Source organism: Lemur catta, chromosome 4 (genome assembly GCF_020740605.2).
Source record: "Lemur catta isolate mLemCat1 chromosome 4, mLemCat1.pri, whole genome shotgun sequence".
Lineage (NCBI taxonomy): Eukaryota > Metazoa > Chordata > Mammalia > Primates > Lemuridae > Lemur > Lemur catta.
The window spans coordinates 40,972,885-41,000,840 of NC_059131.1; the positions used below are offsets into that span (position 1 = coordinate 40,972,885).

Sequence of the window (27,956 nt, forward strand, 5' to 3'; positions counted from 1 at the left end):
CGTGGAAAAATTGTCTTCCGTGAAACCAGTCCCTGGTGCCAAAAAGATTGGGGACCGGTTATCTATAGTATCTGTCTCATCAGAGTTATGACAATACATATGAAAGAATTAACTAGTGTTTAGCACACAGTAAATGCTAAACGTTAACAACTGTTATTATTACCACACGGTTTGCAAACATTTGTTTGTAATAATCTCCCTTGCTAGACTATGACAGAGGACAGAAACTAGATTATTTGAATTCTCAATCTCAGTGGCCTGGCACACATTAAGCATTAATAAAAAGTCCTAAATAAATTAATACACAACACCTCACTTCCGGAACAAAGTGATTTTCTTTGATACTGAGGAGTCCTTATGGTAAAAAGAAAATTTTAGAGATGAAAAATAGACTGCTCTTCCTGCTTTTTGATTTGATTCAAATTTGTGGAGGGAGGGCATACAATCTTTAACAGATGGAGCAAGACAATCTAGCTTTTCCCATCTCCCAGGAAAAGAATGACAAATGCTCTATGACTAACACTTTATAATCCATTATTTTGTTGTTTAGAACAGAAAATGACATTTTTTAAAAGGAGGGAGAAGGGAAACCAAACCTTTTTGTCTCATTTTAGAATGCAGTCAGACGTGATTTATGAACAACCTCACATAAAGAAACTTATCAACTTCCTTGATAAAACAACAGCTCAACACTTCAAGGGTGGAGGAGCCCGTGGGGTAAAAATGCAGGGGCTGAGATGTGGAGCGCCCCTCCCCATGAGACTTTCCGTCCATGCCAACCTCAGACGATCACAGTATTCTCATATTGGGAGATGGCGGGTCTCCTCACTTCGAGGTTCCCTTCACACAAGGTTACAGCCACTAAACAAACTGCCCGGCATTAGTAAGAAGCTGCTAAGTACCAAGATGACCACAGCCCACAGCAGAAGAGGTGGAGAGAAGCTTCGAGGCGGGAAAGATGAAATGCCGGATGCGGAGAAACGGAAAAAGAAAAGCAGTGATAAGATAAGTCAAAAACACCTCCACTTCTCACTTCTCATCGCTACCTCGAATCTTCTCATTTAAGGTCCCACACCCCCATGGGCTCACCTTTCTTCCTCCCGCTCTCCCAGCAGAACGGGCAAAGCCGCCACCCACCCATTGGAGAGCCACGCAGGTGGCTGGAGGGAGCGGCCGCCGCCGCCGGCACTCACCGGCTCGTCGTGCCGCCACTTATCCGCCGAATTGGCTGGTCTGAGACCAGGTCTCCGGGAGTCCTGTCCCGGAAGGCCGCAGCATTCGATCTCCACCACGCTGCTGCGGCGGTCGCAAACAGAAGTACGCCCAGCGTCCCGGCTTCCGTAGGCGGACGGCTCTGCGGCCCCGGATGTTGATACGCGGCGTGCCCCGGAAACGGTGGGGGGAGGTCCAGGGGGGCGGAGGCGGCGTTGCCGGGCTCTCCGGAAGGAGACGTGGCGGCGGTCGGGACCCCGTCTGCCTGGGAGCGTTATAGTCCCGCCGCCTCCTTCTCTTCCTACTCCTCCTACTACTCCTCTCCTCTTTGGGCGGAGGAGGTTGTGGTGGCGGCTGGAGAAAGCGGCAGCGGAGGATGGAGGAAGGAGGCGGCGGCGTGCGGCATCTAGTCCCCGCTGGGCCGGTGTTACTGGTCCTCTGCGGCCTCCTGGAGGCGTCCGGCGGCGGCCGAGCGCTCCCTCCACTCAGCGATGACATCCCTTTCCGAGTCAACTGGCCCGGCACCGAGTTCTCTCTGGTCAGTGCCCTCACAAAACCCGAAGCCATTTCCCCCTCTCCTGGCACTAAGGGTTCGGCCTTATCCCTCGGTTTTCTTGGCTTCCTCCACTCCCCCGAACCTCCTCTGCAAGCGCTTACCTTCCCCAAGCCAAAGCTCCTTTAATCTGCGTTCTTTCATTCATTCATTCACGCATTATGTGGATATGCCCCTCGTGCTAAACGTTAGGATTCCAGCGATCACCTGCTCTCCCCTGTTTAACTCTGTGGCATTAGAACTTACTTCCCAACACTCCCATCCTTTGGAAACAGCTTTCTTAGAATCACGTCAGGTGCATCTATTCATCTTCCCTTTGGAGAATCAACTGCAGCTCTTCCTCTACCAGCAGCCTTATTTCCTTCAGTATTACACACCACCCTGCCCACACAACCGTACTGCAAACGTGAGTTCCCTCTTTCATATTTGTTTTTTCATCTGTTGTATATACATAGACATACACAAAGCAGGGGAACCTTTGTCTTCCAAAGTCGTTTCCGAGAGGGATATTTGGCCTGTAAGATGTTAAGGACCCTTTATGCAGAATATCGTTTAAAGTTTTAATGTATTACGGCTATTTAAGACCCCAGAACATGAGATTTTTATGATGAGTTTTCCTACAGTAAAGAACATATTTATAAACTCACGGGAATGAAAGTTCAATTTTGGGGGAGTGGACTGCTGAAAAGTCTTCCTCTCCGCGTGAAGCTACTTCAGGCCAAAAAAAAAACGTGTTCTTATGAGTCCATATATTAATTCATTTATTTCAGAGTGAAGTCCTGGAAAAAGCAAAAGTTAAAAGAAATTCTTGTTCCAATTACCTGCATTCATTCAACTTGGGAGACTATGTTATTATATTGTTCTATTACTATTTCGTTGAGACATTAGTAAGTGATACCATGATGTCAAAACAAGATTAATCAAGTTAATGGATGTTATTACCTTGCAGCTTTCTGTTTGCAAATATTAATTTTTGCGTATATCTCACACTTGGTCTGTTTCTTCACCCCTCTGTTCTCCCATTCTGATTGTTCAATGGCTTTTGAATTTATCTAGGTAAATATTTCTCTGAGAAGTCAGGTTTATTTTTGTATTAATACCATGAAATATTGGTACGTTAAAATGCCTATTTAAATTTTGTCATAAATCAGATACAACGTTAACAGGCTTGGGGTGAGAATACTTTAATCTGACTTTCGTTGTTGTATCCAAAGAATGTACTTGGAATGAACATGGCAAATGTTTAAAGAGTGTGATCATTAAAATGTTTTACTTTTGCACCTGTGGTTTTTTAACAGAAAAAAGCACACTGATATGTGGCCCTGAGAAATTACAAACCTATGAGTAGATAACTAAAATGGCTGTTTAGAGGTTACTACCAAATTGTTACTCAGTTTTCTTTGTGGCACTGATGTTTGCTATCCCAGTCACATCTCTATCAATTTTATTTTGAAATTTTGTTTTTAGTTTTCTTTGGCAATGCAACCTAATCTCAGATGGGCACATTTGAAAATTTAGGGAGAAAATTTTTTTTTTTTTTTTTTTAGCGATAGGGGTCTCACTATATTGCCCAGGCTCAAGTGCAGTGGCTATTCACAGGTATGAAGATAGTTAGTATTATATAGCTTCAAACTCTTGGGCTCAAATAATGCTCCTGTCTCAGCCTCCTGAGTAGCTGGGACTACAGGCACTCACCACTCCTCCTGGCTTTTTTCTCCTTTTTTAAGTTTGAGTTATTTTGAGAAAAATCTAGAGCCATTTTTCTATGAATTGGCAAAAGGTCTATGGCCCCATGCAAAGATAAGCCACAATAGTCACTGTCATTGGTCTTTTGATTTTTTTTATTACCTCTATAATCTTAATGCTTCCCTTCTCTGTTTTAATTGAAACTACTGCCCTCCTCACCTGGCACTGCCATTTGTTTTTTTAATCAGCTAGTTGGTTGCACTTTTGTATCTAAGCAGCTGTATTAAGTAGGATAAGGTTTTTTGTCTCTCTACTATCGGAGACTGGATTAGAAGATCTGAATTTTTTTAAGCTTTAAAAATCTTCTCTGCTTTAAATCATCTTCCTGTTCAGATATATGAAGACTATATATAATCTTTTAGAATCTTGCTTTCAAATTTACTTAGAGAAAGTATTAAGCACCAAAATGTAAATTTTTTCATGTTTACATTAACTAGTTAATACTTATAATATTCTTTGCTTCCTAGTTTTTACCATTCAGTTTTTTGTGTATATATTTTCCTTCCAAAGTATCATCTTTGTCATTATGTTTAATTATTCTTTACTTCACATAGTTCATGGATTTCACCAAATTGAACCACAAAATAAATCTAATTTCCAGTCCATTTCTATTGTTAATATAGTTTATTCCTACTCAAAAACTTTCCCCAAGCATTACTCTTGGAAAGAATGTTGATCCAACTCCATGATTTACAACATGTCATATACATTGACAGATTGTATCACTGAGTGTATTTTATAGCCTCTCCCAGGATAGAAGTTTTCTCTCTCATCCTCTAACAGTCTTAATTCCTCCAGACCCATGTCAAACATTAGGGATTTCTCCCATTCCAAGATAGTTTTAAATTCCTTGACACTCCTTTGATTAGTTTCATTATATTCAAATTTAACTTTATATGAAATCACTAATAGATATTACCTCTTATACTGAAAATACTTTGTTATATGAAGTAAGCTTTTTATATTCTCTGTAACTCTGTATATTCAAAATTTATTATATTTTTGTTTTCTTAAATGACCTGTTTTACAAAATCAGAAGCATTTTAGTAGTAGACCAAAATTTTTAACTTAGAAAATCACAAAAGGTTAACTTTTTCCCAGTAATTTCTATTACCAAAAAGTAGGGTAAAATTTTTAACATTTCAGTGAAGAATTTTCAAATAGAATTGCTATTTGGTCTATTTTATTGATGAGGAAAGCAGCCCTTCCTAAACTAATGAAAGACAAATCTTTGCACCAAGAATTGTCTTCTTTCTTTGCTGTGGTTCTAAACAAGCAGTTCCTTTTTCCATCATTAGCATTTTAGTGGACATTTTAGTAAATAAGTCAATATTGCTATAAGATTCAACTCTGAATATCAGAGTTGCAGGTACTTCACAAATAGACATGAATACATTAAAGTCATTTGCTATAGTCTGCCTTCATTACCGTACAGGAATGATTTGACAAGACTTCGGGCCGTTCATTGCTAAGTGAATGTGAATCATGCTTTGCATAACTCACTATCATATAATCTGTTATATGAAGTAACATAGCTAGATAGTGGCATTTATCTGATATATCACTATCAGATATATATCTGAAAAAAATTGAAAGGCATTACTAACATGTCTTATAACAAATTGTTGGTACAACTGAATAAATGTTTCTATGGATCCCTTTATCATAAATTTAGCTTTGCAACTGTTACTTTCAAATCTCTTTGATTTTTCTCATCACTTAAAATGGCCTTTTAAACAAGACTCCTTGGCCATAATCCAGAAGTCTACATAGTAATATTTAAAAAGTTGATAAAAGCTGATTCAAATATATTAAGACAGTTAAGAGCACACAGAATATGGAACCAGTCTGCTGCTTCTAGCTGTGTTACCTTGGACAAATTATTTAAGCTTTGGGCCTCAGTGTTCTTTTCTGTAAAAATGAGTATAATGCTTATTTTGACGATTAATGAGTTAATAAATGTAAAGCACTTAAAACAGTACTGTGTCATAGAGCTAATGCAGCTGGTACTTACTGCTTTATTTTATTTTATTGTCTTGTAAAAACATTGCTTTAATTTGCATTTGTGTTTAAGATTACATTGGTGACTAGTAATACTGGTTTTATTATAGTTAAGAGTTGTTATTGTTAAATTGAGAAAAGAACAGAGGTACTTACTAAGAAGTGATTCTTTCCTTGCCAGGAATAACCAAATAGGACATTAATTTCACAGTACCATAAGAAGAGAAAAGTAAAGAAAGAATGGAATTATTGTAGACCTTACATCATAAAATCTGAAAATCTCTGCCTTAGTAGTTAATATCCAGTAGTTGCTATCAGAGAGCAGAGATTTCTTTTCACTAAAATAATATCAGTTATATTAATTTAAGTGTTCATTTGAATCATATCAGATCATATGAACCAATATGAATTTATTTGGTTTTAAAGTATAAAAAGCTTTGAAGATAGTTTTGTTGATATATTCCAGGAGTCAGAAAACTATTGTGCTAGCCAACTACCTACTTTTAAATAAAGTTTTATTAGGACATAACCATGTCTGTTTGTTTACATATTGTCCCTGCACTTTGTTGCTAGACTGATAGAGTTGTAACAGAGACCATTTGGCCCACAAAGCCTAAAATATTTACTCTCTGGCCCTTTACAGAAAAAGTTTCCGGACCCCTGATATATACTATAAAAAGTTAAGTCAGCACAAATGAACCATGGTAATTTTGCTTTTAAAAATGAATCTATTTATGGATAAATTCGTACATTCTCCAAATATGAAAAATACTGCACTACATTATGTTCTAGTGTCCCATCTGACAAAATTGACAGTACTGCAAAGTGCTGTGAATTGTTACATATAAAGGGTAACTGCTAATAGCAGTAATAAGTATTCAATGATGGTGTATCTATGAACATTGCCTCTTAATGCCTTTTTTTTTTTATTGAGACAGTGTCTCACTCTGTTGCCCAGGCTAGAGTGCCATGGCGTCAGCCTAGCTCACAGCAGCCTCAAACTCCTGGGCTCCAGCAATCCTTCTGCCTCAGCCTCCCGAGTAGCTGGGATTACAGGCATGCGCCACCATGCCTGGCTAATTTTTTCTATATATTTTAGTTGTTCAGCTAATTTCTTTCTATTTTTAGTAGAGACAGGGTCTCACTCTTGCTCAGGCTGGTCTCGAACTCCTGAGCTCAAACGATCCACCTGCCTCGGCCTCCCACAGTGCAAGGATTACAGGCATGAGCCACCACACCCGGCCATTAATGCTTTTTAATCAGCATTTTAATGTCAACCTATTGCATTACTACTTTTTTCTTTATACTCCAAACATTATTTTGTTCATTTTTTTCCTATTATTTTGTAATACCAGGACAAAGTCTGTTGTATTCATTTTGTCCTTCAAAAATACGTAGAATATTTTCCCTCCATTTGAAAACATGTTTTAAAAATCTTCTGTTGAACTATTAAATTAGTTTGAGGAAGCTTTGTTCTACCTAGAACTATAGTTATTCAGTGTTATACAATTTAACCAGAAAAGGTAATGTATATCTTTTGTTCTATTTCTAGCCCACAACTGGAGTTTTGTATAAAGAAGATAATTACGTCATCATGACAACTGCACTTAAAGAAAAATATAAATGCATACTTCCCCTCGTGACAAGTGGGGATGAGGTAAGTTTTTATCAACATATTGATAGTCCCTGTTGCCAAAGATATTTATCTAAAATATTGCAACCACATACTTTGAAATAAAGTATTCCTAATAACAGATTTGTCAATAACCCTGTTTTAGCATAAAAATATTAGTTATTTTTATATTCCTGAATTCTTTGATTTTGTAGTTCATCTTGGAAAAATTAGCAACTAATTATTAATATTTTAAATAAAAATCCAACTCTGCACTTAACAAAGAACTTTTGGGCCCTTATGCTTTCTCACTACCTTAGCTCATGCCCTTTTCTTCCTCCAAAAGTGCCCCAACTGCCTCTTACCCATCCGTCAAGGCAATAACTTCTTTCAAGATGAAACAGGAGATGCAGAATGGTAAAATGGCAAGGATACTAGCCTAGGAGCCAAGAGGCTATTGTTGAATTTTGAACAAATTTGAGACACTTCCTCCACTCAATAAATTTGTTAAGCCAATTACATAATATTTTCATGACTTGTACACTAGAAATACTAAACTGAGTGTTTTCTTAGGTTTTGTTCAGATTTGAAATCTGTCTAAAGATAGCTGTTTTAAATCTCCTTAAGACACAAATACATACAAACACGAAACTACACATACATAGGGCATTCAAGTCTGAAATGTAAAAATATACAGAAAACTGAAAACTACCTTAAAACTTTCCAATATATCCTATATTATTCAACTATTCTAAGGCTTTTATAGCTAGAATTTGTTGGGGTCAGGCTTTTAAAAATTCTGAAATAGGTTTATAAGAATTATTCAGGAAACTGATATATACAAACCTTTTTTTAAGAGAAGAAAGAACGACTACTGTGAAAGATTATTCTCTGGCTCCATATTTTATACTTCATTTGAAAGAAGTGGCCCACCATAGGATCTTGTTAAAGGTTCTGACTTTTTTCCTCTTTTATTTCCAAAGCATTTGTGATTTGACTCAGCAGAATTGGGTGAAGTTCTGGAAAAATCATAAGTATTAAACTCCAGTTTTTTTTGTAGGAAGAAGAAAAGGATTATAAAGGTCCTAATCCAAGAGAACTTTTGGAACCGCTATTTAAACAAAGCAGTTGTTCCTACAGAGTATGTATTTTATCTTCACTTGATAACTGGAAAATAAATTTCCAACAACCAATAGACACTTGAAAATACTTCTATATTTCTTCTTTATTATGTTGTATCAGATTTTAAGTTAGGTGTAAATCTAAGTTATTTCTTAATGGTATTTTGGTCACTTAAATTTTTATACACTATATGCAGCAGACACCCAGTTACACCAATATCAAATCATATCACCTACGAAATTATTTTGAATGTTTTTCAGTTGAAAGGAAAGTCTAATTGATAATAGAATTTTTATTTAAAATGCTAATTATTTTTTAAGATACGTAGAAAATTATTCCTAAGCTAGGTAGTTATTATAGACTCCAGTTATATTCCAGACCTATTTCCTTCACAGAATTCTCACATATAAGCTAATTAGTGGAAATAATGAATAAGCTTCAGAAATTTTACATTTTTCTGAGGCATAATTATAAGTGTCATTTAATGAAAGCTTATTGTAAATCCTTGGGGAAATCTGCTCAGCTACTTCAGATATCAAAAAGTAATTCAGGGATGGGCACAGTGGCTCATGCCTGTAATTTTAGCACTTTGGGAAGTCAAGGCGAGGGGATTGCCTGAGGCTAGGAGTTTCAGACCAGCCTCAAACATAGCAAGACCTCATCTGTTCGAAAAATTTAAAAATTTGCTAGGCATGGTGGTGTAGCACCTGTAGTCTACCTATTCAGGTGGCTGAGGCAGGAAGATGGCTTGAGTCTATGAGTTGGAGGCTACAGTGAGCTCTGATCACACCACTGAACTCCAGCCTGGGTGACAGAGCAAGACCCTATCTCTTAAAAAAAAAAAAGTAATTCAGTTGAGTTATGTAGCTTTTGAATATTTAAATATATCCATCTTTCTTAGATTGAATCTTATTGGACTTATGAAGTATGTCATGGAAAACACATTCGGCAGTACCATGAAGAGAAAGAAACTGGTCAGGTGTGTTTTTCTTGAAAATACAAAGTATAGAACATTATAAAATGAGAATTTAATAATGAGATTGATAGTTTCAAAGTTATATCCTTTAAAATGTATTTGCAAAATACTTACTGTATTTTTATTTTATTTTTAAATATAGAAAATCAATATTCACGAGTACTACCTTGGGAATATGTTGGCTAAGAACCTTCTATTTGAAAAAGGTTGGTCTCTACATAGTGATTTGGCAGTAATGCTGGAATTTGGTTTAAAATATATGTTCAAATTAGGATTTAAGAAATTTTCTTGGAGACTATGAGTTTTAAAACACTGAAATAAGTTTCTCAACTATCCCTTAGAAAACCTTTTTGAAGAGGTCTTTGTTTTAATTATTTTCTGCTTTGATAAACATGCTGTTTTCCTACTTATTTATAAAGTTTTTAAAATCTGGCAAGATGTACATGTTGGTGTTACATAGTGTCAGTCTTTTGCTTGGTTTAAGCAAAGTTTTTATATATGGAAACAGTTGTATCCCTCAAATTGTGAAATATTTTGATTTATTTATATTATTCAAATTGGCCAATTATTTTGAGATTTAACTTTTCACTGAGATATAAATACTTCAAAAGAAAATTGTCCTGGTCAGTTTTCTGCCTGAAATAATGTCATAGGTAAAGATACAGAGATTAATATGACTGTCCTTTTAGACAAAACCATTTCAAGGAAACTAGTTTTAAGGCAGTAAGATAAAAATCATGTCCAAGATCAAGGGGCCAACAAGAAAAAAAGAAAAAAATCAAGTATGTTTTAGATCTCCTTTTAAAAGAAGTTTAAAGTTACAAAGTTGGTTGAAAACTTAGTCATCTGTATCGTATTTGTGTCACTGCTCAATCTTTACATTTACCTTATTCTTATATTATTCAACAGATCGAGAAGCAGAAGAAAAGGAAAAATCAAATGAGGCAAGTGACAAATGTTGATTTTTTTTTTTTGTACTCTTAACATGTATTATAGTGAGGATTGAATTTATACAACCTAATGGACAGAATATAGCTATGTGTTCTTGATCAAATACCTCAAAGGATTGGGTCCAAAGAGCATTTACAATATATTCGGTCTTTCTGAGAAGGGTTACACTATAATCCTTCTATTTACTTTTAAGATGATACAAAAATTGGCCAGACACAGTGGCTCACACCTGTAATCCTAGCACTCTGGGAGGCCAAGGCGGGAGGATTGCTTGAGCTCAGGAGTTGGAGACCAGCTTGAGCAAGAGCAAGACACCATCTCTACTAAAAATAGAAAAATTAGCCAGGAATGGTGGTGCAGGCCTGCAGTCCCAGCTACTTGGGAGGCTGAGGCAGGAGGATGGCTTGAGCCCAGGGGTTTGAGGTTGCAGTGAGCTGTAATGACGCCACTGCATTCTACCCAAGGCAACAAAGCAAGACTCTGTCTCAAAAAAAACAAAAATAAGATCATACAAAAGTAAACAAATCTATCACTGCTCTGAGAAACATTCTATAATAGCATTATATCACTTTTGTGCTTAACAGTGGTTCCCTCTGTTTAATGTTGGAAACAATTATTATAAGAGCTTTTGCATTTTTTTCCTGTTGTTTGGCCCCATCTCTCATGGATAAAACAGATAAACTATATATGTAAATAACAAGCTACCAGACTGCAAGCATCTTAAAAGCAGAGACTGCCTTTTATCTCTTTACCCCACAGTGCAAAGCAGAGTGCCAGACATATTGTAGGTACTTCATAAATGTTTACTGAATGAATGGATAAATGATGGCTAAAAGTAGGATTGTTTAAAAAGAATGATTCCTCAAGATGCCTAATCATAATTTTTAAATACCCATGTAGTTCAAGAAATGCTTTCTAAATCCTAAGAATTTTCATAGAGTTTAAATAACTTATTGATAGAGGATTTTTGTATAAATGGCTTAATATCATAATGATACTTTTATTAGAAGTAAAATGAAATGACAAAGGCTTTGAGAATTACTTAAAAGGGATGCCTGTAACTACAAAGGGTGGCTTTGGGGGGAATTGATAAGCTAAGCATAGACACACATAGCATTGCTATTTTAAAAGATTTTAATTTTACAGACTACCTTTGAGATAAATTATTTATTTACTGTGACTCTGGAGGATAGCAAGATGGAATTCAAAGTGTGAAATGATAAAGGAAGAGGAATAAAAGGGTAAGGGAAGAAAACTAACATTTATTGAGCCTCAATTTGTAAGCCAGACAGTGCCAGGCATGGGCATGTAACAAAAGCTAATGTTTAATTTGGGAGACAACTTTTGAGTATATAGTCATGTGTCACTTAACGACAGGGATGTGTTCTGAGAAATGTCTTTAGGCAATTTCATCATTGTGTAAACATTATAGAGTATACTTACACAAACCTAGATGGTATATATATTATTTATTTATAATATGTTTTTCCTATGGAAAACCAAATTCCCAGCACCATTACTGAATGTCAGTCACTTCCTCTACTTTATCTGCAGTGCTGGTATCAAGTGCCATATATCAGGTTTCTATATATACTCCATTATAGTCTTACAGGACTACCATTGTATGTGCGGTCCATCATTGACCTAAACGTCATTATGCAGTGCATGACTGTATGTTATTATCTACTTTTACAAATGGCAAAAATTGAAATTTGGTCAGAGTCATAAAAGCTAGTAAATTCAAAGCTTGGATTTGAATCCAGGATTTTCTAATTTTAGACACTAGTATGAAAATAGCATACAAAGAAATCTCAAAATATTTTTCCCTGGAACCATTTATTTATTGCCTGTTTTGGACATGGTACTGACAGGGTACCAAAGTGATACAAGATGAGATCCCTGCCTCCAAAGAGCTTGCTTGGAGATGTTATCTTTTTAAAGCCCTTACATTAGATTTTCCTTACGTTTATATAGAGAAAAATATGGGAGCTAACTTCTTAGTAATCTATTCTTCCAACCCATGAAAGTTTCTTAATTTGTCTTTTGCTGGCCTTCAATAGATTTATATAGGAATTTATGTTCTGAAAAGTATGTGCTGTTAATAACAAGAAAGAAGAGTAAGCAGATTGATGAACTAGTACTACATTTAGATTACTGTTTTAGAAGATAGTGTTTTACTATGTAGCCCTATTTTTTGGCCAGTCAACCTTCAGACCTGTAGAATCTAAACTCTAACACAGCCGTTCACTGAGAGTTTAGTGAAGAAAGCTCTGAGCAGCCCAGTATAGTAAATTCCTATATTTTATCTTAGTCTCTTTGTTTAGAACTGTTGAGAATAATTCATATTAATCATGATCTTGTAGCCCTTTATATAAATTTACATTTACTTAACATCTTAATATTAACACCAAATAATAATCTTTTTTTGCTGTATTTAAACTAGCTCTGAAAACACATATTTGCTCAAATAAGAACTTACAAATCAAAACAGTACTGGAGAACTTAAAATACAGAAATGTTACCTTTCAGTTTATAAATAAAATGTAGTTTTCTTCCTTTCAGAATAATAAGTTCTTCTCCCATCCTCACCCCCACCTTCATGTCTAATGAAAAGTCTGTGTTATACTTTTTTTTTTAAGATTCCCACTAAAAATATCGAAGGTCAGATGACACCATACTATCCTGTGGGAATGGGAAATGGTACACCTTGTAGTTTGAAACAGAACCGGCCCAGATCAAGTACTGTGATGTACATATGTCATCCTGAATCTAAGCATGAAATTCTTTCAGTAGCTGAAGTTACAACTTGTGAATATGAAGTTGTCATTTTGACACCACTCTTGTGCAATCATCCTAAATATAGGTAGGATGTGCATTTAATATTTTAAACATAAAATGCACACATGCTTTAAAGTGTTTTATGCTTAGCTTTAATGCTTTGTTCTTACTGAATAGGTTCAGAGCATCTCCTGTGAATGACATATTTTGCCAATCACTGCCAGGATCGCCATTTAAACCCCTCACCCTGAGGCAGTTGGAGCAGCAGGAAGAAATACTAAGGGTGCCTTTTAGGAGAAGTAAAGAGGTATGAGAATTATCTAATAATAGTGTCAGAGTGCTTCATTTTCTAAATTTCAGAGTACATATCAATATTTTAATGAGTTCTTTAGTATAGTAGTAGTAATTTATTTTACTGGCTCAAAATTTTAAATTTCACTTTTCGTTGATACTAATTCCTTTCCTTATTCTAGTCTTTTTCAGAAACTAAAGTTTGACATCCTATTCATTGTAGTTAGCTATGAGTAATCTCACACTCATCATTTTTTCTCATTCACACTGACCCTTTTTTTGTCTTCTCCAATGTTTTTAAAGCAGTATATGCTACCCAACTGACCAAGTTGGAAACCTAAGTCATTTTTCTTACCTATCTCTTCATTTATCTCTGACTCTAATCATTCACCAAGAGCCATCAGTGTTATCTTCTACATGCTTTTCAGATCCATCCTATAATTAGTTCAGGACCCATTATTTCCTAGGACCAGAAACTAATCTCATAAATCTCCTTTCTAGTCCTACCCGGGCAGCTAATAAAATGCTCTTTCTAAAATGAACATTTGATTATGTATTTAATCCTTCCGTAGAAATGAACTACACCTCAGGATGAAATCATTGTTCCTGGAATAAAAGCCCCTTTGTGTTCTGACTTCAGCCTCATTTTTTATCACCATTCTCCTTATCCCAGATATTTTCAACAACTTAGAGTTTTCTAAAAGTACCATGTTCTTTCTAGTCTCCTCGCCTTTGAATATACCGTTGTCCTTCTGTTGCTTTGTCCCCTCCCTTCTCTTCACCTCATGAACTTGTACTTATGCTTGAATGTGATTCCAGTGTCACTTCCTTTGGAAATTAGCCAGGATTTCTAGGATTACCTCAGGAAGAAATGAATACTACTTCTTCTATGGTCTTGTATTTTATTCGGTCCTCCATTATAGCACTATAGGTCTGACATTAAACTGGAAGGCAGAAGAAAATAACTAATACTTAGCTGCAAGGCTTGTTTCTTCTTTTCCTCTTGAGTACTTTTTGCAGAAGTATTGCTGGACTCTTTATGGATCGTCTGACCAACACAGTCATTCTGATAGAAGGGAAAAGTGATCTTAATATTAATTCCATAGTTTGACTTGGAGTACTGTATTGAGACTTAAGCTAGAATTCTCTTCTCGTCTTCTTTTTGATAGTGATCTAAATACTAGCAAATACAAGTTCACTCAATCAAAATGCTTCACAAATCCCAACTTTCGTTACTCTTCAAGAAAAAGTACCAGTTTACTTTTCTTTAAATAATGTGTTTAATCTGCCAGTTGAGAAAAATACATTTTTAAAAAGCTACAGATAATTGGCCTGGTGCGGTGGCTCATGCCTGTAATCTTAGCACTCTGGGAGGCCGAGGTGGGCAGATCATTTGAGCTCAGGAGTTCAAGACCAGCCTGAGCAAGAGTGAGACCCCATCTCTACTAAAACAGTAGAAACAAATTAGCTGGACAACTTAAAATATATAGAAAAAATTAGCCAGGCATGGTGGTGCATGCCTGTAGTCCCAGCTACTTGGGAGGCTGAGGCAGGAGGATCGCCTGAGCCCAGGAGTTTGAGGTTGCTGTGAGCTAGGCTGACGCCATGGCATTCTAGCCCAGGCAACAGAGTGAGACTGTGTCTCAAAAAAAAAAAAGCTACAGATGATAATGCTTTCAAATTACTTAGCATCTTTAGGGAACGTATGCCATATGAAAATCTTAGATGATGCCATATGATAAATAGTTACGTACAACTTATCTTTGGCCAGGTGCTGTGGCTCATGCCTGTAATTCCAGCACTTTGGGAGGTCGAGGCCAGGAGTTGGAGACTAGCATGGACAACATAGCTAGACTCTGTCTCTACTAAAAATTTTAAAAATTAGCCAAGTATGATGGCATACACCTGTAATCCCAGCTACTCATGGAGGCTGAAGCAGGAGGATCACTTGAGCTTAGGAATTTGAAGCTACAGTGAGCTATGATCCGGCCACTGCACTCCAGCCTGGGCAATGGAGCAAGACTTTGTCTCTAAAAAAATAGAAATAAAAAACCTTATTTGAGAGTCATTCTTTAAATAAATCTATTACACATAACTTTTAAAAACGTATATTTTGCATATGGTTTGCCTTTTAAGTGTGTATCAAGCATCACCATACAGATAAAGAACTTTTTCCTTTTTTAAACAAAAATACAAGTCTGGCTATTGGAATTTTGGTTTGATGTTCTGCCTATGTGATTATCTTACATTAATTTAGAGATTATTAGACTATTAGGAGTCCATTTTGTGAATTTTGAAACTCTACTACATAAACTACTAATCATCCTATTTTTATTAGAATAATTTTCCTTAAAAATGAAAGTGCAACTTTTGTCCAAAATAAGCAATAATAAAGGGCCATGCTTCTATTCTTGCTACTTTATCTTGCTCTTAGCTACAGGGTTCACTGTGCAGCATTATTTTCTTCATTAACCTTAATACAAATCTCATGTATTCCAAATTATCAGTGCAGTCTATTAGACCTTTGTTCCTTAGGAGGAGTGACTATGTCTGCTTCATTTTTAATACTCAGCACTTAAAATAGTGCCAGAACATAGTAGACTGTGACCATGGAAAGAGTTATACAATAAAGTTCAGGGTCCTTTCAAAAAATAAGGTGCCATCTTGGCAATCCTTATTCTTCCTAATGTTGGTGGGGAAAGAAGATAAAGTCATTGGTTTCTGGAGTAACCAGAAACCACTATAAGCTGAAATAGAAGCTTATACTCCTCTATAAGCTGAAATAGAAGCAGAAGAACCACAATTGGTTAGTGGTAACTACAGCAAGAGAAAAAGGAGACATAGTATCTACCATACATTTATTAGGAACTCATTTACTATCCAATTTTTATAAATTATTCATTTCATTTATAATCAGAACACTCACTTCTAAGATCAATTCTAGTCTAGGGTCATTTCCTATCTACTCACTGTCAGCACCCATTAACCACAAAATCTTAACTTATTAACCTCTTTTATAATTATTCTTTTCTCTCTTCCCCAACTCTGTCACTTCTTTATGTCAGTTAGTTATTTTTATGTACCCGGACTTTTTCTGGCAATTCCTTTACTTTAGATTCTCTTCATCTCTGACATGGGTTACTGCAACTTCTAACTTGACTCTCTACCTCTAGATTTGTCCCTGCTATTCCTTGTTCCCTGCCACTGATAAACTAATTACTTAAAAATATGATCACAGCGTATCTTTGCCTAAAACCTATAAGATAATGTCCAAACCTCTTAGCATATAATAGTTTTCCACCATACAGTGCCTGCTTATCTCTTAGTTTAAATATTGTAGCCCCACATCTTCGCTCTTACTGCTTCTCAAGTCCACATGCATGTACACACATAAAGACAGAACACACAGATATACACATAAATCACAAATTATTATTCATGTTTTAAGAATTGATCAAGGGTTTTTTCTTTGTGAAGTCTTCATATTTCAGTTCTTGGTCAAAGCCTATTTGAATAACCCCTGCCTCATGAATCTGCTATTCCCTACACCCTTATTAGTTTGTGTCTTCCCTATCAAATTTTAGGTTCATCCAGAGCAACAACCAGGGCCTGTTACATTTGAATAATTATAACTAATATTCATATTCATTCCCACCCAGCTCTTCTTTACCCTGCTTGTTATCCTTTCTTTACCCTTAGTGACCACATTTTCCAAAATTAAATGTAGGGACACAAAGCCTAACACGTAGCAGCAAAGTCCTCACTAAAAATAATGAAACAAAATATATGAAATGAAAATTATCCCTGTATGTTTAAGATGATCACCTATCCCAACTGGTATATGGGACTAACATTTGTCTAGAGTTTTCTCTATACTATTTAGTATTACAAAGTCCATTTTCTTAAAACACATTAAAAACAAGTGGACTTTTCCATATTTTCTACAGTTTAAAAATAATCAGCCATAACTGAGAAAAATTAAGTGTGGCATAAAAGCCCTTAAACATATGCATGTTTCATTTTAGGAAGATTTGCAATCAACTAAAGAAGAGAGATTTCCAGCAATCCACAAGCCCATTACTGTTGGCTCTCAACCGATGCTCACTGTTGGAACAACCCACATATCCAAATTGACAGATGACCAACTCATAAAAGAGTTCCTTAGTGGTTCTTACTGCTTTCACGGGGTGAGAAGTAAACCTTAAGTTTAAATATTTATCTTACAACTTTTACTTGTCAGTTATTGTCGGTAGGCATTAACAGCACTGAAGAAGGTTTTTGTCTATAAATGGCAGGATCCAGCCATTCCCAATGGACATTTTCACTCTGCAGTCTCATATTCCCACACCTCTGTAGTCTAACCTATAGCCTTTGTTCTCTTTACTCACAAGGTAAAACTTGACCTTATCTCTAGCAATCATGTGTGATTCTGGTTGATTGCTGGAATGGGCATTAATTATGGTATATCCTACATTTTGGTAATGTAGCAATCATATGTCAAACTTGAGTTAGCATCTACCTTTACAAAGGTAAAATTTTGCCCCTGACTGTCAGCATCTGTGGGAGGGAGATACACTTCCAACTGGAGTTTTAATTTTATTTTATTTCATTTTACCAAAGCACTGCAGCAGTTACTCCTGTATTTGTCTTTTCTTATTTTTCAGTAATTTTGGGGGTATTTTTTGAGGTGGATTCTCCCTCTGGTGCCCAGGTGGGAGTTCAGTGGCATGATCATACCTCACTGTAGACTCAAACTCCTGGGCTCAAGCTATTCTCCTACCTCAGCCTCCCGAGTAGCTGGGACTACAGGCATGTGCCACCATGCCCAGCTAATTTTTTTCTTTCTTTCTTTTTTTTTTTTTTTTTTTTTTTTAAGAGACAGGGTCTCGCTATGTTGCCCAGGCTGGTCTTGAAATCCTGGACTCAAACAATCCTTGTGCCTCAGCCTTCCAAGTTGCTGGAATTACAGGCATGAGCCACTATGCCCTATAATTTCTCAATAATTTTTAATTTTAATTTTCAACTGTGCTATTGCTGTTGCAGGTTTTTTAAATTACATGTATTTCCATCACTTTGTGTGGCAGAATTGAGACAGGCCCCAAATCCCCCTTTCTCTGTGTTTAACTTCATGTAAATGTTTTCTTTCCTTTAGGGTGTTGGTTGGTGGAAATATGAATTCTGCTATGGCAAACACGTACATCAATACCATGAGGTATAGAATAGCATTTATATATCATTCTACCACTAGATGATTTAAAGTTTTAAAAATCTTTCATGGAAAAAAGGAGAGGGATTGGTGTTATTTTAATTATTAGACGATTTTAATATGGAAATACTAATCAGAATTATCTCCAAATTTTGGAAAATAGAACACTTGGTATTAACTAAATCAGTCATCTTAAAATGACATTGTTTATTAACTACTTATAATCTTATATTACCATGAGCCTCGCAGAATAATAAGCTGTTGTGGCTATACTTCATTAGCTTTGATCAAGAAATTAGTCATTCTTATAATTCATCTTTAAGAAAATAAATGGTAAGATAGTACATTATCGCTAGAGTTAGTAAAATTGAGTAAATACAGCAAGTTTCGCAGCTAAAAAAAGGTGCCATATTATCTAAGTTTAAAATAAATTAAGTTTTAAGTTTATATATATTGGATTTTAATTTTATTTATAATTTTACAACTCAGCATATTCTCCCACACGTGAGCGAACTTACTTAAATTCTGAGGATCAAGCTCCAATAGTTTTTTATTTGTCATACTTGTACTTTGGTACAATAAACTGCTAGACATGGAAGACAAACTTTAATTAATGAATATTGACTTGGCTGATTTAAAAGGCTGTATTCAGTCCCCAAAAAAAAAAAAAATACTAGTAATTATAAAATACTATATTTGCCCACTCGAGTTGTTTTGAGCTGATCTTAAATTCCAAGATGGAGCATGCTAAAACAAATCATCAGTTTATCTTCCACACTTAAATCATCGAAAATATGTGAGCCATCTGTAAAGTAGGGTAATTTTTTCTTCACTTAAACCTGAGGAATTTCATTTAAATATTCTTTCCATTTATTCTTCCTGCTTTGCAGATGTTTTGTTTTTAATAACATTTATTAGTACAGAAAAAGGATAAAGACCCATCTAACTACAATCCAGGTAATACCCAGTGACTTTTTTTTTAATGAAAGGAATACACCAGAAATTTAAAATGAAAAGTAAATTTCTCCTCTGCCATCATCCTACTTCCCAAAAGTAACTGCTGTTAACATTTTCATAGTTAACCTTCCACAGAAAAAAATGCATATAATAAATGTTGGTATAACCTTTTATTTATAGAGAAGGGATCATGCGCTGCTCTGCACTTGTTCTTTCCACTTAGTATCTTGGAAATCATTCCATGTCAGCAACAACTGATCTTATTCTTTTCAGCAGGTACAGAGGATTATGTCTATACCTACAGTGTATTTAACCAGACCTCTACTGATGGATGTACCTTTAAGTTTCTGGTTTTTGCTGTGATAGTGTTTTAGTGAACATTTTTAACTAGTTCTGTTGGTATACCTTTGCAAGTATATTCATAGGGCACACTTCTGTCAAGATGCTTGCTAGGTCAAAACATATACATACTGAAAAATTGCCTTCCAAAGGGTTGGACCAGTTTACACTCCCATTAACAATGGCTGTTTTCCATACACATGCAACACTAGGTTTTACCAAACATATTTGGGCCAAGGTCACATAACCTAGAATTTTCTGAGGGACTCTTCTAGGTATCTTGAAAGAAATAAAAAATAATTGTTCACTGGCCAGGCACGGTGGCTCACACCTGTAATCCTAGCACTCTGGGAGGCCGAGGCAGGAGGATCACTCGAGGTCAGGAGTTCGCGACCAGCCTCAGCAAGAGCAAGACCCCATCTCTACTAAAAATAAAAAGAAATTATCTGGACAACTAAAAATATATATAGAAAAAACTAGCCGGGCATGGTGGCACATGCCTATAGTCCCAACTACTCAGGAGGCTGAGGCAGAAGGATTGCTTGAGCCCGGGAGTTTGAGGTTCCTGTGAGCTAGGCTAATGCCATGGCAGTCTAGCCTGGGCAACAGAGTGAGACTCTGTCTCAAAAAACAAAAAAAAAAAAGAGTAATTGTTCACTATTTATATACCAGGCACTAAGTACTTTACAAATATTGACTCATTTAATCCTCACAACAACGTTAAGAGGTGGGTATTGTTATTTCAACATGAGGAAACGGAAACAAACCTTCAGTAACTTGCCTAAAATCACATAGGTAGTAAATGGTGAAACTGGAATTCAAACCCAGGCAGTGTTGCTCTGTATCCAACCTCTTAAACACTGCATTTTGCTGCTCTAATCCCTGTCTATCTAGGAACTTACAGTCTAGTTGCTGAAAAAGTTAATAGTCATCTCTTCCATTAGACAATATGCTCCCCTAGAGCACTGGCCTTGCCTGTTTCATTTGTCACAATAGGAGTTTTTAATTCTACTAATCAGATACATATTAGTGCCCGGCATGGTTACCTGACATAAAATATGAAGGAAGGAAAGAAAGGAAGGCAAGGAGGTAGGAAGGAGAGAGAAGGAAGGAAGTCCACATATAGGACAGTATGTAGTTTAAAAAAATAATAAAGACAGAATGGTGTTTCTGGACAATTTTGCTACAGAAATAAATGTGGTGGGCCGGGCGCTCACGCCTGTAATCGTAGCACTCTGGGAGGCCGAGGCGGGTGGATTGCTCGAGGTCAGGAGTTCGAGACCAGCCTGAGCAAGAGCGAGACCCCCGTCTCTACTAAAAAAATAGAAAGAAATTATATGGCCAACTAAAAATCTATATAGAAAAAATTAGCCGGGCATAGTGGTGCATGCCTGTAGTCCCAGCTACTCGGGAGGCTGAGGCAGTAGGATCACTTAAGCCCAGGAGTTTGAGGCTGCTGTGAGCTAGGCTGATGCCACGGCACTCATTCTAGCCTGGGCAACAAAGCGAGACTCTGTCTCAAAAAAAAAAAAAAGAAAGAAAGAAATAAGTGTGGTGTCAAGTATTGTGAAGACCAGCATAACTTGAAGGTTTGCATTTGTAGGACCAAAAGTAGGATGAAGATAGGCTAAAGGGTAAGAGATAGAGGCCCAAGATTTAATTAGAATCATGGTAGTATGTGGTTGTATTATCTTGGTATGAGAGATTAAACTCTTAGTTGGGGGGTGAGGTGCTGGCGATGAAAATGTAGAGGAAGAGACTAAGCTGAAAATATCTCCAAGAAAGAACTGACAGGACTGATCTGTAGGAAAGGAAAGAGATGGAAGAGTAAAAAATAACTATGTAGAACTAACCTGACTAGAAATTAGTTACACTATTCAGAGAATTAAGGAATAAAGAAGGTAATGAATTTAAATTTCTACTCGAGTTTGACTAACATCATTACATCTAAACATAGATAAACATACATATCCAGTGTGTAGATAAATACTATAGCTTACAGGAGGGTCAGGTCATCGGCATAAATGTCTACTCGATGATGTCAAGCATGCACTATCACAAATATTTTTTCGTATATTAGGACAAAGATAGTGGGAAAACCTCTGTGGTTGTGGGGACATGGAACCAAGAAGAGCATATTGAATGGGCTAAGAAGAATACTGCTAGAGCCTATCATCTTCAAGACGATGGTACCCAGACAGTCAGGTAATGATTCACTTTATTTGCCTTTGGATCTGATTAGTAGAATTTCTAAAACTCAGAATAATGAAAAACACAAAAATTTAAACACTTAAGTAAAATCCCTGGTCAATTATTTTTCAGGGCACATCTTTTAGATTAGTTTTCTTTTCTTGGGGAAGCAACACTATAATAGTTAAGGGCACAATCTCTTAGTAAGAAGACTACCTGGATGCAAATGCTGGCTCTTTTACTACCTAAGACAAATTACACAGTCTTTTAACCCTCACTTTTCTTGTCTAATGGTACTTGTGTCATAGGATTGTTGTGACATTTAAATGAGGTAATTCATGTAAAGGACAGTGCCTGGCAGTAACATGCAGTAACCTTTGGCTGCTGCCTTTAATTAACAATGGTGGTGGTACATTAATGAGAGTAGCTGCGGTATTAGTAACAGTGGCTCAATTCTATTATAACGGGCTATTACAAAATGTTTGCGTCTTTCATGTGTAATCTTTACCTCTGTAAGTTATTTAATTCTATTTAAATATACCCTTTGTTACTTAACCTTTGTGAGATAATGGTTGAAAATGGTTGAGCAGTAGCTTTTTCAAAAACTACCTCACATATCTTTTGGGCTATGTGGGTATATTTTGTCATAACAGAAGTAAATTAATTTCATTTCCCAAGAATATCTAAGCTTTAGCTTTTCTTATAGTCTCTTGCCCAGTACACTTTAAATTGTTCATCCTTGTTCCTTCTCAGCTGTTAACTCTGTCCTTCATAGAATAGATAGTATTGAGAGACTGTTTTCATAACATGCTGATGACCAAAATCACAGTTAGCAAAATTAAGACATAAACATTTAAGTATTATAATATACTAAACAACTTGACTTTTCTTATAGGTATATGTTTCATGTGAAAATAGTTATGGTATTATATGCAATAAATATTGAAGCAGGGGAGTGTTAGACTGACAAAATTAAAGCTTTCGTTTGGATCCTGCTCATTTAAGAATTATAGCTTGGCCTAGGCTTTGCCTTTTGTACTATAGTACCTACAGTACAGTATTTTAATAGAAGTAGCTTGATAGAGGACAGAAACAGAACTGTTCGCAAAACAGTCCACTGGGCTGGGGAAATAGATAACTTTAAAACAGCTTTTTTTAAAGAAGTCTAACCATAATTATTTGTATTCAAATAAATAATACACAAGTTGATCATTATTATGAATGAAGCCAGTATCTCTACACAGTATCTCTAATTTATCTTCTCTTTATAGAATCTGAAAGACTGCCTCTGTGATATAACCCTAAAAATATTTTATAGTCATTTTTTTAACCAATGCAAAACTGATCCCTCTGATCATCTTCTCACCCTGCCATTACAATTATTCTGAATTAGTGAGATTTAGTTTAATAAAGCTTGTATGTTTCTCTGATTCAGGATGGTGTCACATTTTTATGGAAATGGAGATATTTGTGATATAACTGACAAACCAAGACAGGTGACTGTAAAACTAAAGTAAGTTAGACCAAAAATCATGTCATGCTTTATACCTTTCTCTTTTATCTGCTTTCTATGTATAAATGTTTTATGTAAAGATAAAGTATAATTATGGACAATTATTTGTTAAATTATACAGGGTCCACTTGAATGGGATTTTTATAGCTTAAGAAGAAAACTATTAAGAATAATTTTATTTTGTATGATTTAGGCAGTACCTTAAAGTACTCTCTGTTTTAGGTGTAAAGAATCAGATTCTCCTCATGCTGTTACTGTATATATGCTAGAGCCTCACTCCTGTCAGTATATTCTTGGGGTAAGTAAAAAGAAAATAATCAAAAATTCAATTTTGGGCCATATTTTAATTTTTTTGCATTAAGTCTAGAAAGGACCTTCACTAGTCTCTAAGACTTAATATAGCCCACATACCACTTCTGTGATATCTGACATGTTTTTTTATTGAGGTATAATTTACCTAAGATAAAATGTATAGATCTTAAATGTTGAGTTGGTAAGTTTTAACAATTTTATGCGCCCATGTATCACCCAAAACAAGGTATCTGTCACTGTAGAAAGTTCTCTCATACCCTTTTCTAGTAAACACCTCTTAGTACCTCTCAAAGATACTCTTTTGTGATTTCTGACACCGTGATTAGTTTTGCCTTTTTTTGTATTCCATGTGAATGGAATCATATAGTATATAATTTCTTTGTGTCTGGCCTCTCTGACTCAGCATAATTTTTATTTTTGATCTTTTTTTGTTTGTTTTATTGACACATAATATTTGAACATACTTATGGGGTACATGTGATATTTGGCTACATGCATAGAATGTGTAATGATCAAGTCAGGGTATTTAGGATATCCATTACCATCAGCACTTATCAATTCTTTGTGTTGAGAACATTTCAAGTCCTCACTTCTGGCTATTTTGAAATATGCAATATGATGTTAACTATAATCACTTACTGTGCTATCAAACATTAGAATTTATTCCTTCTATCTAACCGTATGTTCGCACCCATTAACCAACGTATCTTCATCTCCTTCTCACACCCTTCCCAGCCTCTCGTATCTGTCATTCTACTCTCTACCTCCATGAAATCAACTTTTTTAGCTCCCACTTATAAGTGAAAACATGCAACATTGGCCTTTCTGTGCCTGGCTTATTTCACTTAACATAATGACCTCTAGTTCTGTGTTGCTGCAAATGACATGATCTCCTCTTTTAATGTCTGAATAGTATTCCATTGTGTAAAGATATCATGTTTTCTTTATTCATCCATTGGTGGCCGCTTAGGTTGATTCCCTACCTTTGCTATTGTGAATACTGCTACAATAAACATGGAGATGGCAGGTATCCCTTTGATATAGTGATTTCCTTTCCTTGGATAAATACCCGGTAGTGGGATTGCTGGATCATATGGTAGTTACATTTTTCATTTTGAGGAAGCATCCATACTGTTTTCCAAATGGCTGTACTAATTTAACATTCCCACCAGCAGTGTGTGAGAATTCCCTTTTTCACTGTAACATTTTTGAAACTCAGCCATGTTTCATGATCAGTACTTCTATTCTCTTTTTATCACTGAATAGTATTTTTTCATATGACTATACCACATATGCTTATCCATTCTTATATAGATGGACATTTGATTTGTTTTTTGGGTTTGATTATTAGTAAGGCTACTATGAACATTTTGTTTTTATAACTTTTTTTGTGGTTGTATGTTTTCATTTCTTTTGGTAAATACATAGGAGTGGAATTGCTGGATCACAGATTAGATATATGTTTAACTATTACCAAACAGTTTTCCAGAGTGGTCATTTTAGTGGTTTTAATCAGCATTCCCCATATGAATAATTATGTTGAGTACCTTTTCATGCCATTATTGGCATTCATATATCTTCTCTTGTGAGGTGTCTAGCCAAGTCTTGTTAAAGAAAAATTATTATAGCACTTGTTAAAACAGTAAGGAAGACTTTATTCAGGGCTATTGCAATATGTGTCAAGATTATTACAATAGGGGAAAGAGAGCTCAACTCTAATAGCAAAGATGGCTGGAGATTTATAGCCAACAAGCAGAATGATGGAAGTGAGTGGATGGAAAATTACTAAGAGGAGACATCAAGGGCAGGGGGATTCTTCCTAAACTGACTTAACAGGATTCTTGCTGAAGGCAGGCCAGGGTAATCAGATATCAAGGGTGGGGGATCTCTCTAAACTGACTTGGCAGGATTCTTGCTACAACTGGACTAGGCAAGCCAAACACAGGGCCCAAGGATGAGGCATAGTCAGAAAGAGGGTTCAGAGAGGTCTGGATAAAGTTTGGTCAAGGAAAGAGTCTTTTTCAGTCTTTTACCCATTTTTGTTGTTGTTTGTCTTCTTACTGCTTATTTCTAGGAATTCCGGATATGAGCTCTTTGTAATTGTACATATTTTTTTCTCAGTCTATGGCTTGCCTATTCATTTTCTTAATAATATCTTTTGATAAGCAAGTTTTTTATTTAGTGAAGTTCAGTTTATCATTTTTTTCCTTTAATGGCTAATGATTTTTGTATCCTAAGAAATTTTTGCTACCCCAATGTCATGAAAATATTCTCCTGTATTTCCTTCTAGAGACTTTATGGTTTTTGCCTTTGACTGTGGTATGCCTAAATGTGGTTTTCTCTGTATTTATCCTTCTTGGAGTTCACTGAGCTTCTTGGATTTGTGGGTTGATACAATTCATCAATTTTGTTAAAATTTTGGCCATTATCTCCTCAAAGATTTCTTCTGCCCCATTCTTTTTCTCCTCTGTGTCTGAGACTCCAATTGAACATGTTAGTTGGGGCTGGTCTGATGGTAGTGGGTTATCATAACTTATTAGTATCACTAAAGTTGGTATTCAGCCCCCCACTGCTAAGTTTGACTGGCTTACAAAAAAAAAAAATGTTAGTTGGAAATTGTCCCAAAATCTCAGAGACTCTTTTATTTCTACTTCTTTTCCTTTGTTTCAATTTGGTCATTTCTGTTAACCTGTCTTCAGGTTTACTGATTCCTCTGCTGTGTCCAGTCCATTGAATAAATTTATCTCTGATATAGTTTTCATCTCTAACATTTCCATTTGGTTTTTTTTTTATGGTTTCTTTTCTCTGCTGAAATTCCCTATCTGGTCATAGATGTTATCTACCTTTGCCACTGTTTCCTTCATTGTATTTATTATATAATTATTATAACATCTGATAATTTCAACATCTGGCCCATCTTTGGGTTACATTTTTCTTTGCCTTTTACTTTAAATACAAATTATTTTACCATAATGTTTTATCATTTTTGTTATGTAAGATATAGCTGTGTACTCCTTTCTCATTCCTGTCTTTTCCTCCTTTTCTCTGTCCCCTCATTTACTTAGAGATAAAAGTATTTTCTCCACCTATCTGATATTCTATATGAATGACTAAAAGTTATTTTTCAAAAAGCTTAATTTGTAGAAATAATGCTGTTATCTCCAAAACAAGGACATAATTCATTTAACAAAATAATACTGAATAAAGAAAGTACGTATTCAGCTTAGCAACTTTTTAATGGCTTTGTTGTTGTTCTCATTCTTTAGGTTGAATCTCCAGTGATCTGTAAAATCTTAGATACAGCAGATGAAAATGGACTTCTTTCTCTCCCCAACTAAAGGATATTAAAGTTGGAGGGAAGAAAATATTGAAAGTCATGATGATTTCTGTCTAACCGTGTGTCTCATTATGAAGTTTTTAGCCATTTGACCTCATCCAAAGGAATCGTATAAAAGGACTTTCAACCACTTTGTGAATATATATGTGTATATAAGAGATTATTGATAAACTTCTAAGGCAGACATTTTGTCTCACTTTTTTCATTTTTGTTGTCTTATGAACAGATTGTGTTTTTTCTTTGCTTGGATATGTGATTCCAAAATAAATCTCATCCAAGCACGTCAGAGTCCAACCTAATCAAATATAATTGTACCTATTGAAAGTTTTTAAGTAATAGATTTATTATGTAAATTGTGGTATATATAACTAGCTAATGAAGAAAAGAATTGATAGGAGATTGTTTAAATGAGAGACCATGTAAAATATGTAAATTCTAGTGCCTGAAATCCTTTCAACAAATTTTTATATAGTAACTACTCTCTACCAGGCATTAAACTAGAAACTGGGCACATAGTAGAGCCTTAACATGTGAGTTTTCTTCACCTCTGTTAATCTCAAGAAATTCTTATTTGTAATAGGTTGCTTTTCTCTCAGAAGTTTTATTTATTTCTTTCTCCTTCTTATGAGTGTGCTCACTCCCAGAGTATGTATCTGGTGTAGACCGTTGGTGAGTCTTCTCTGACTTAGAATGATTTACTCTAACAAACACACTGTGCTGGCTATCCACTGTACTTGCCTACTGTATGTACAGATTTTTGTTCTGGACAGTTTACAGCACAATATTTATTTTAAAGTGAATAAAATGTTCACAAGCAGTGTTGTCATGTAGTCAATGGCAGATTATTCAGTTCCTTTACT

General features: G+C 35.6%; 2 protein-coding genes across 8 annotated transcripts in view; one reads left to right on the forward strand and one right to left on the reverse strand.

Moving 5' to 3' along the window:
* Positions 1–1,372, reverse strand: part of ASB3 (ankyrin repeat and SOCS box containing 3) — a 135,724-nt gene extending 134,352 nt beyond the window's left edge. For 4 of the 5 annotated variants that reach the window (XR_006734704.1, XR_006734703.1, XM_045549597.1 and 1 more), the window contains exon 1: positions 1,194–1,264. The gene's annotated coding sequence lies outside the window, so the exon portion shown is untranslated. Of the gene's footprint in view, positions 1–1,193 lie in introns of all 5 variants that reach the window. The other variant, XM_045549598.1, reaches the window with a different exon arrangement.
* Positions 1,372–27,926, forward strand: ERLEC1 (endoplasmic reticulum lectin 1). 3 transcript variants are annotated; one of them, XM_045549594.1, is made up of 15 exons: positions 1,675–1,750; positions 2,041–2,171; positions 7,065–7,169; positions 8,185–8,265; positions 9,148–9,225; positions 9,365–9,428; positions 10,132–10,166; positions 12,813–13,036; positions 13,129–13,258; positions 17,268–17,429; positions 18,395–18,454; positions 21,825–21,949; positions 23,370–23,447; positions 23,670–23,745; positions 27,026–27,926. In XM_045549594.1, the coding sequence occupies exons 3-15, from the start codon at positions 7,107–7,109 to the stop codon at positions 27,095–27,097; spliced, it is 1,248 nt and encodes a 415-aa protein (XP_045405550.1). In that variant the 5' UTR covers positions 1,675–1,750; positions 2,041–2,171; positions 7,065–7,106; the 3' UTR covers positions 27,098–27,926. The 3 variants fall into 3 exon arrangements, with proteins under 3 accessions (XP_045405548.1, XP_045405549.1, XP_045405550.1); XM_045549592.1 differs by lacking the exon at positions 2,041–2,171 and having other exon boundaries at positions 1,372–1,750; XM_045549593.1 differs by lacking the exons at positions 2,041–2,171; positions 18,395–18,454 and having other exon boundaries at positions 1,372–1,750.
* Positions 27,927–27,956: the final 30 nt, after the last annotated feature.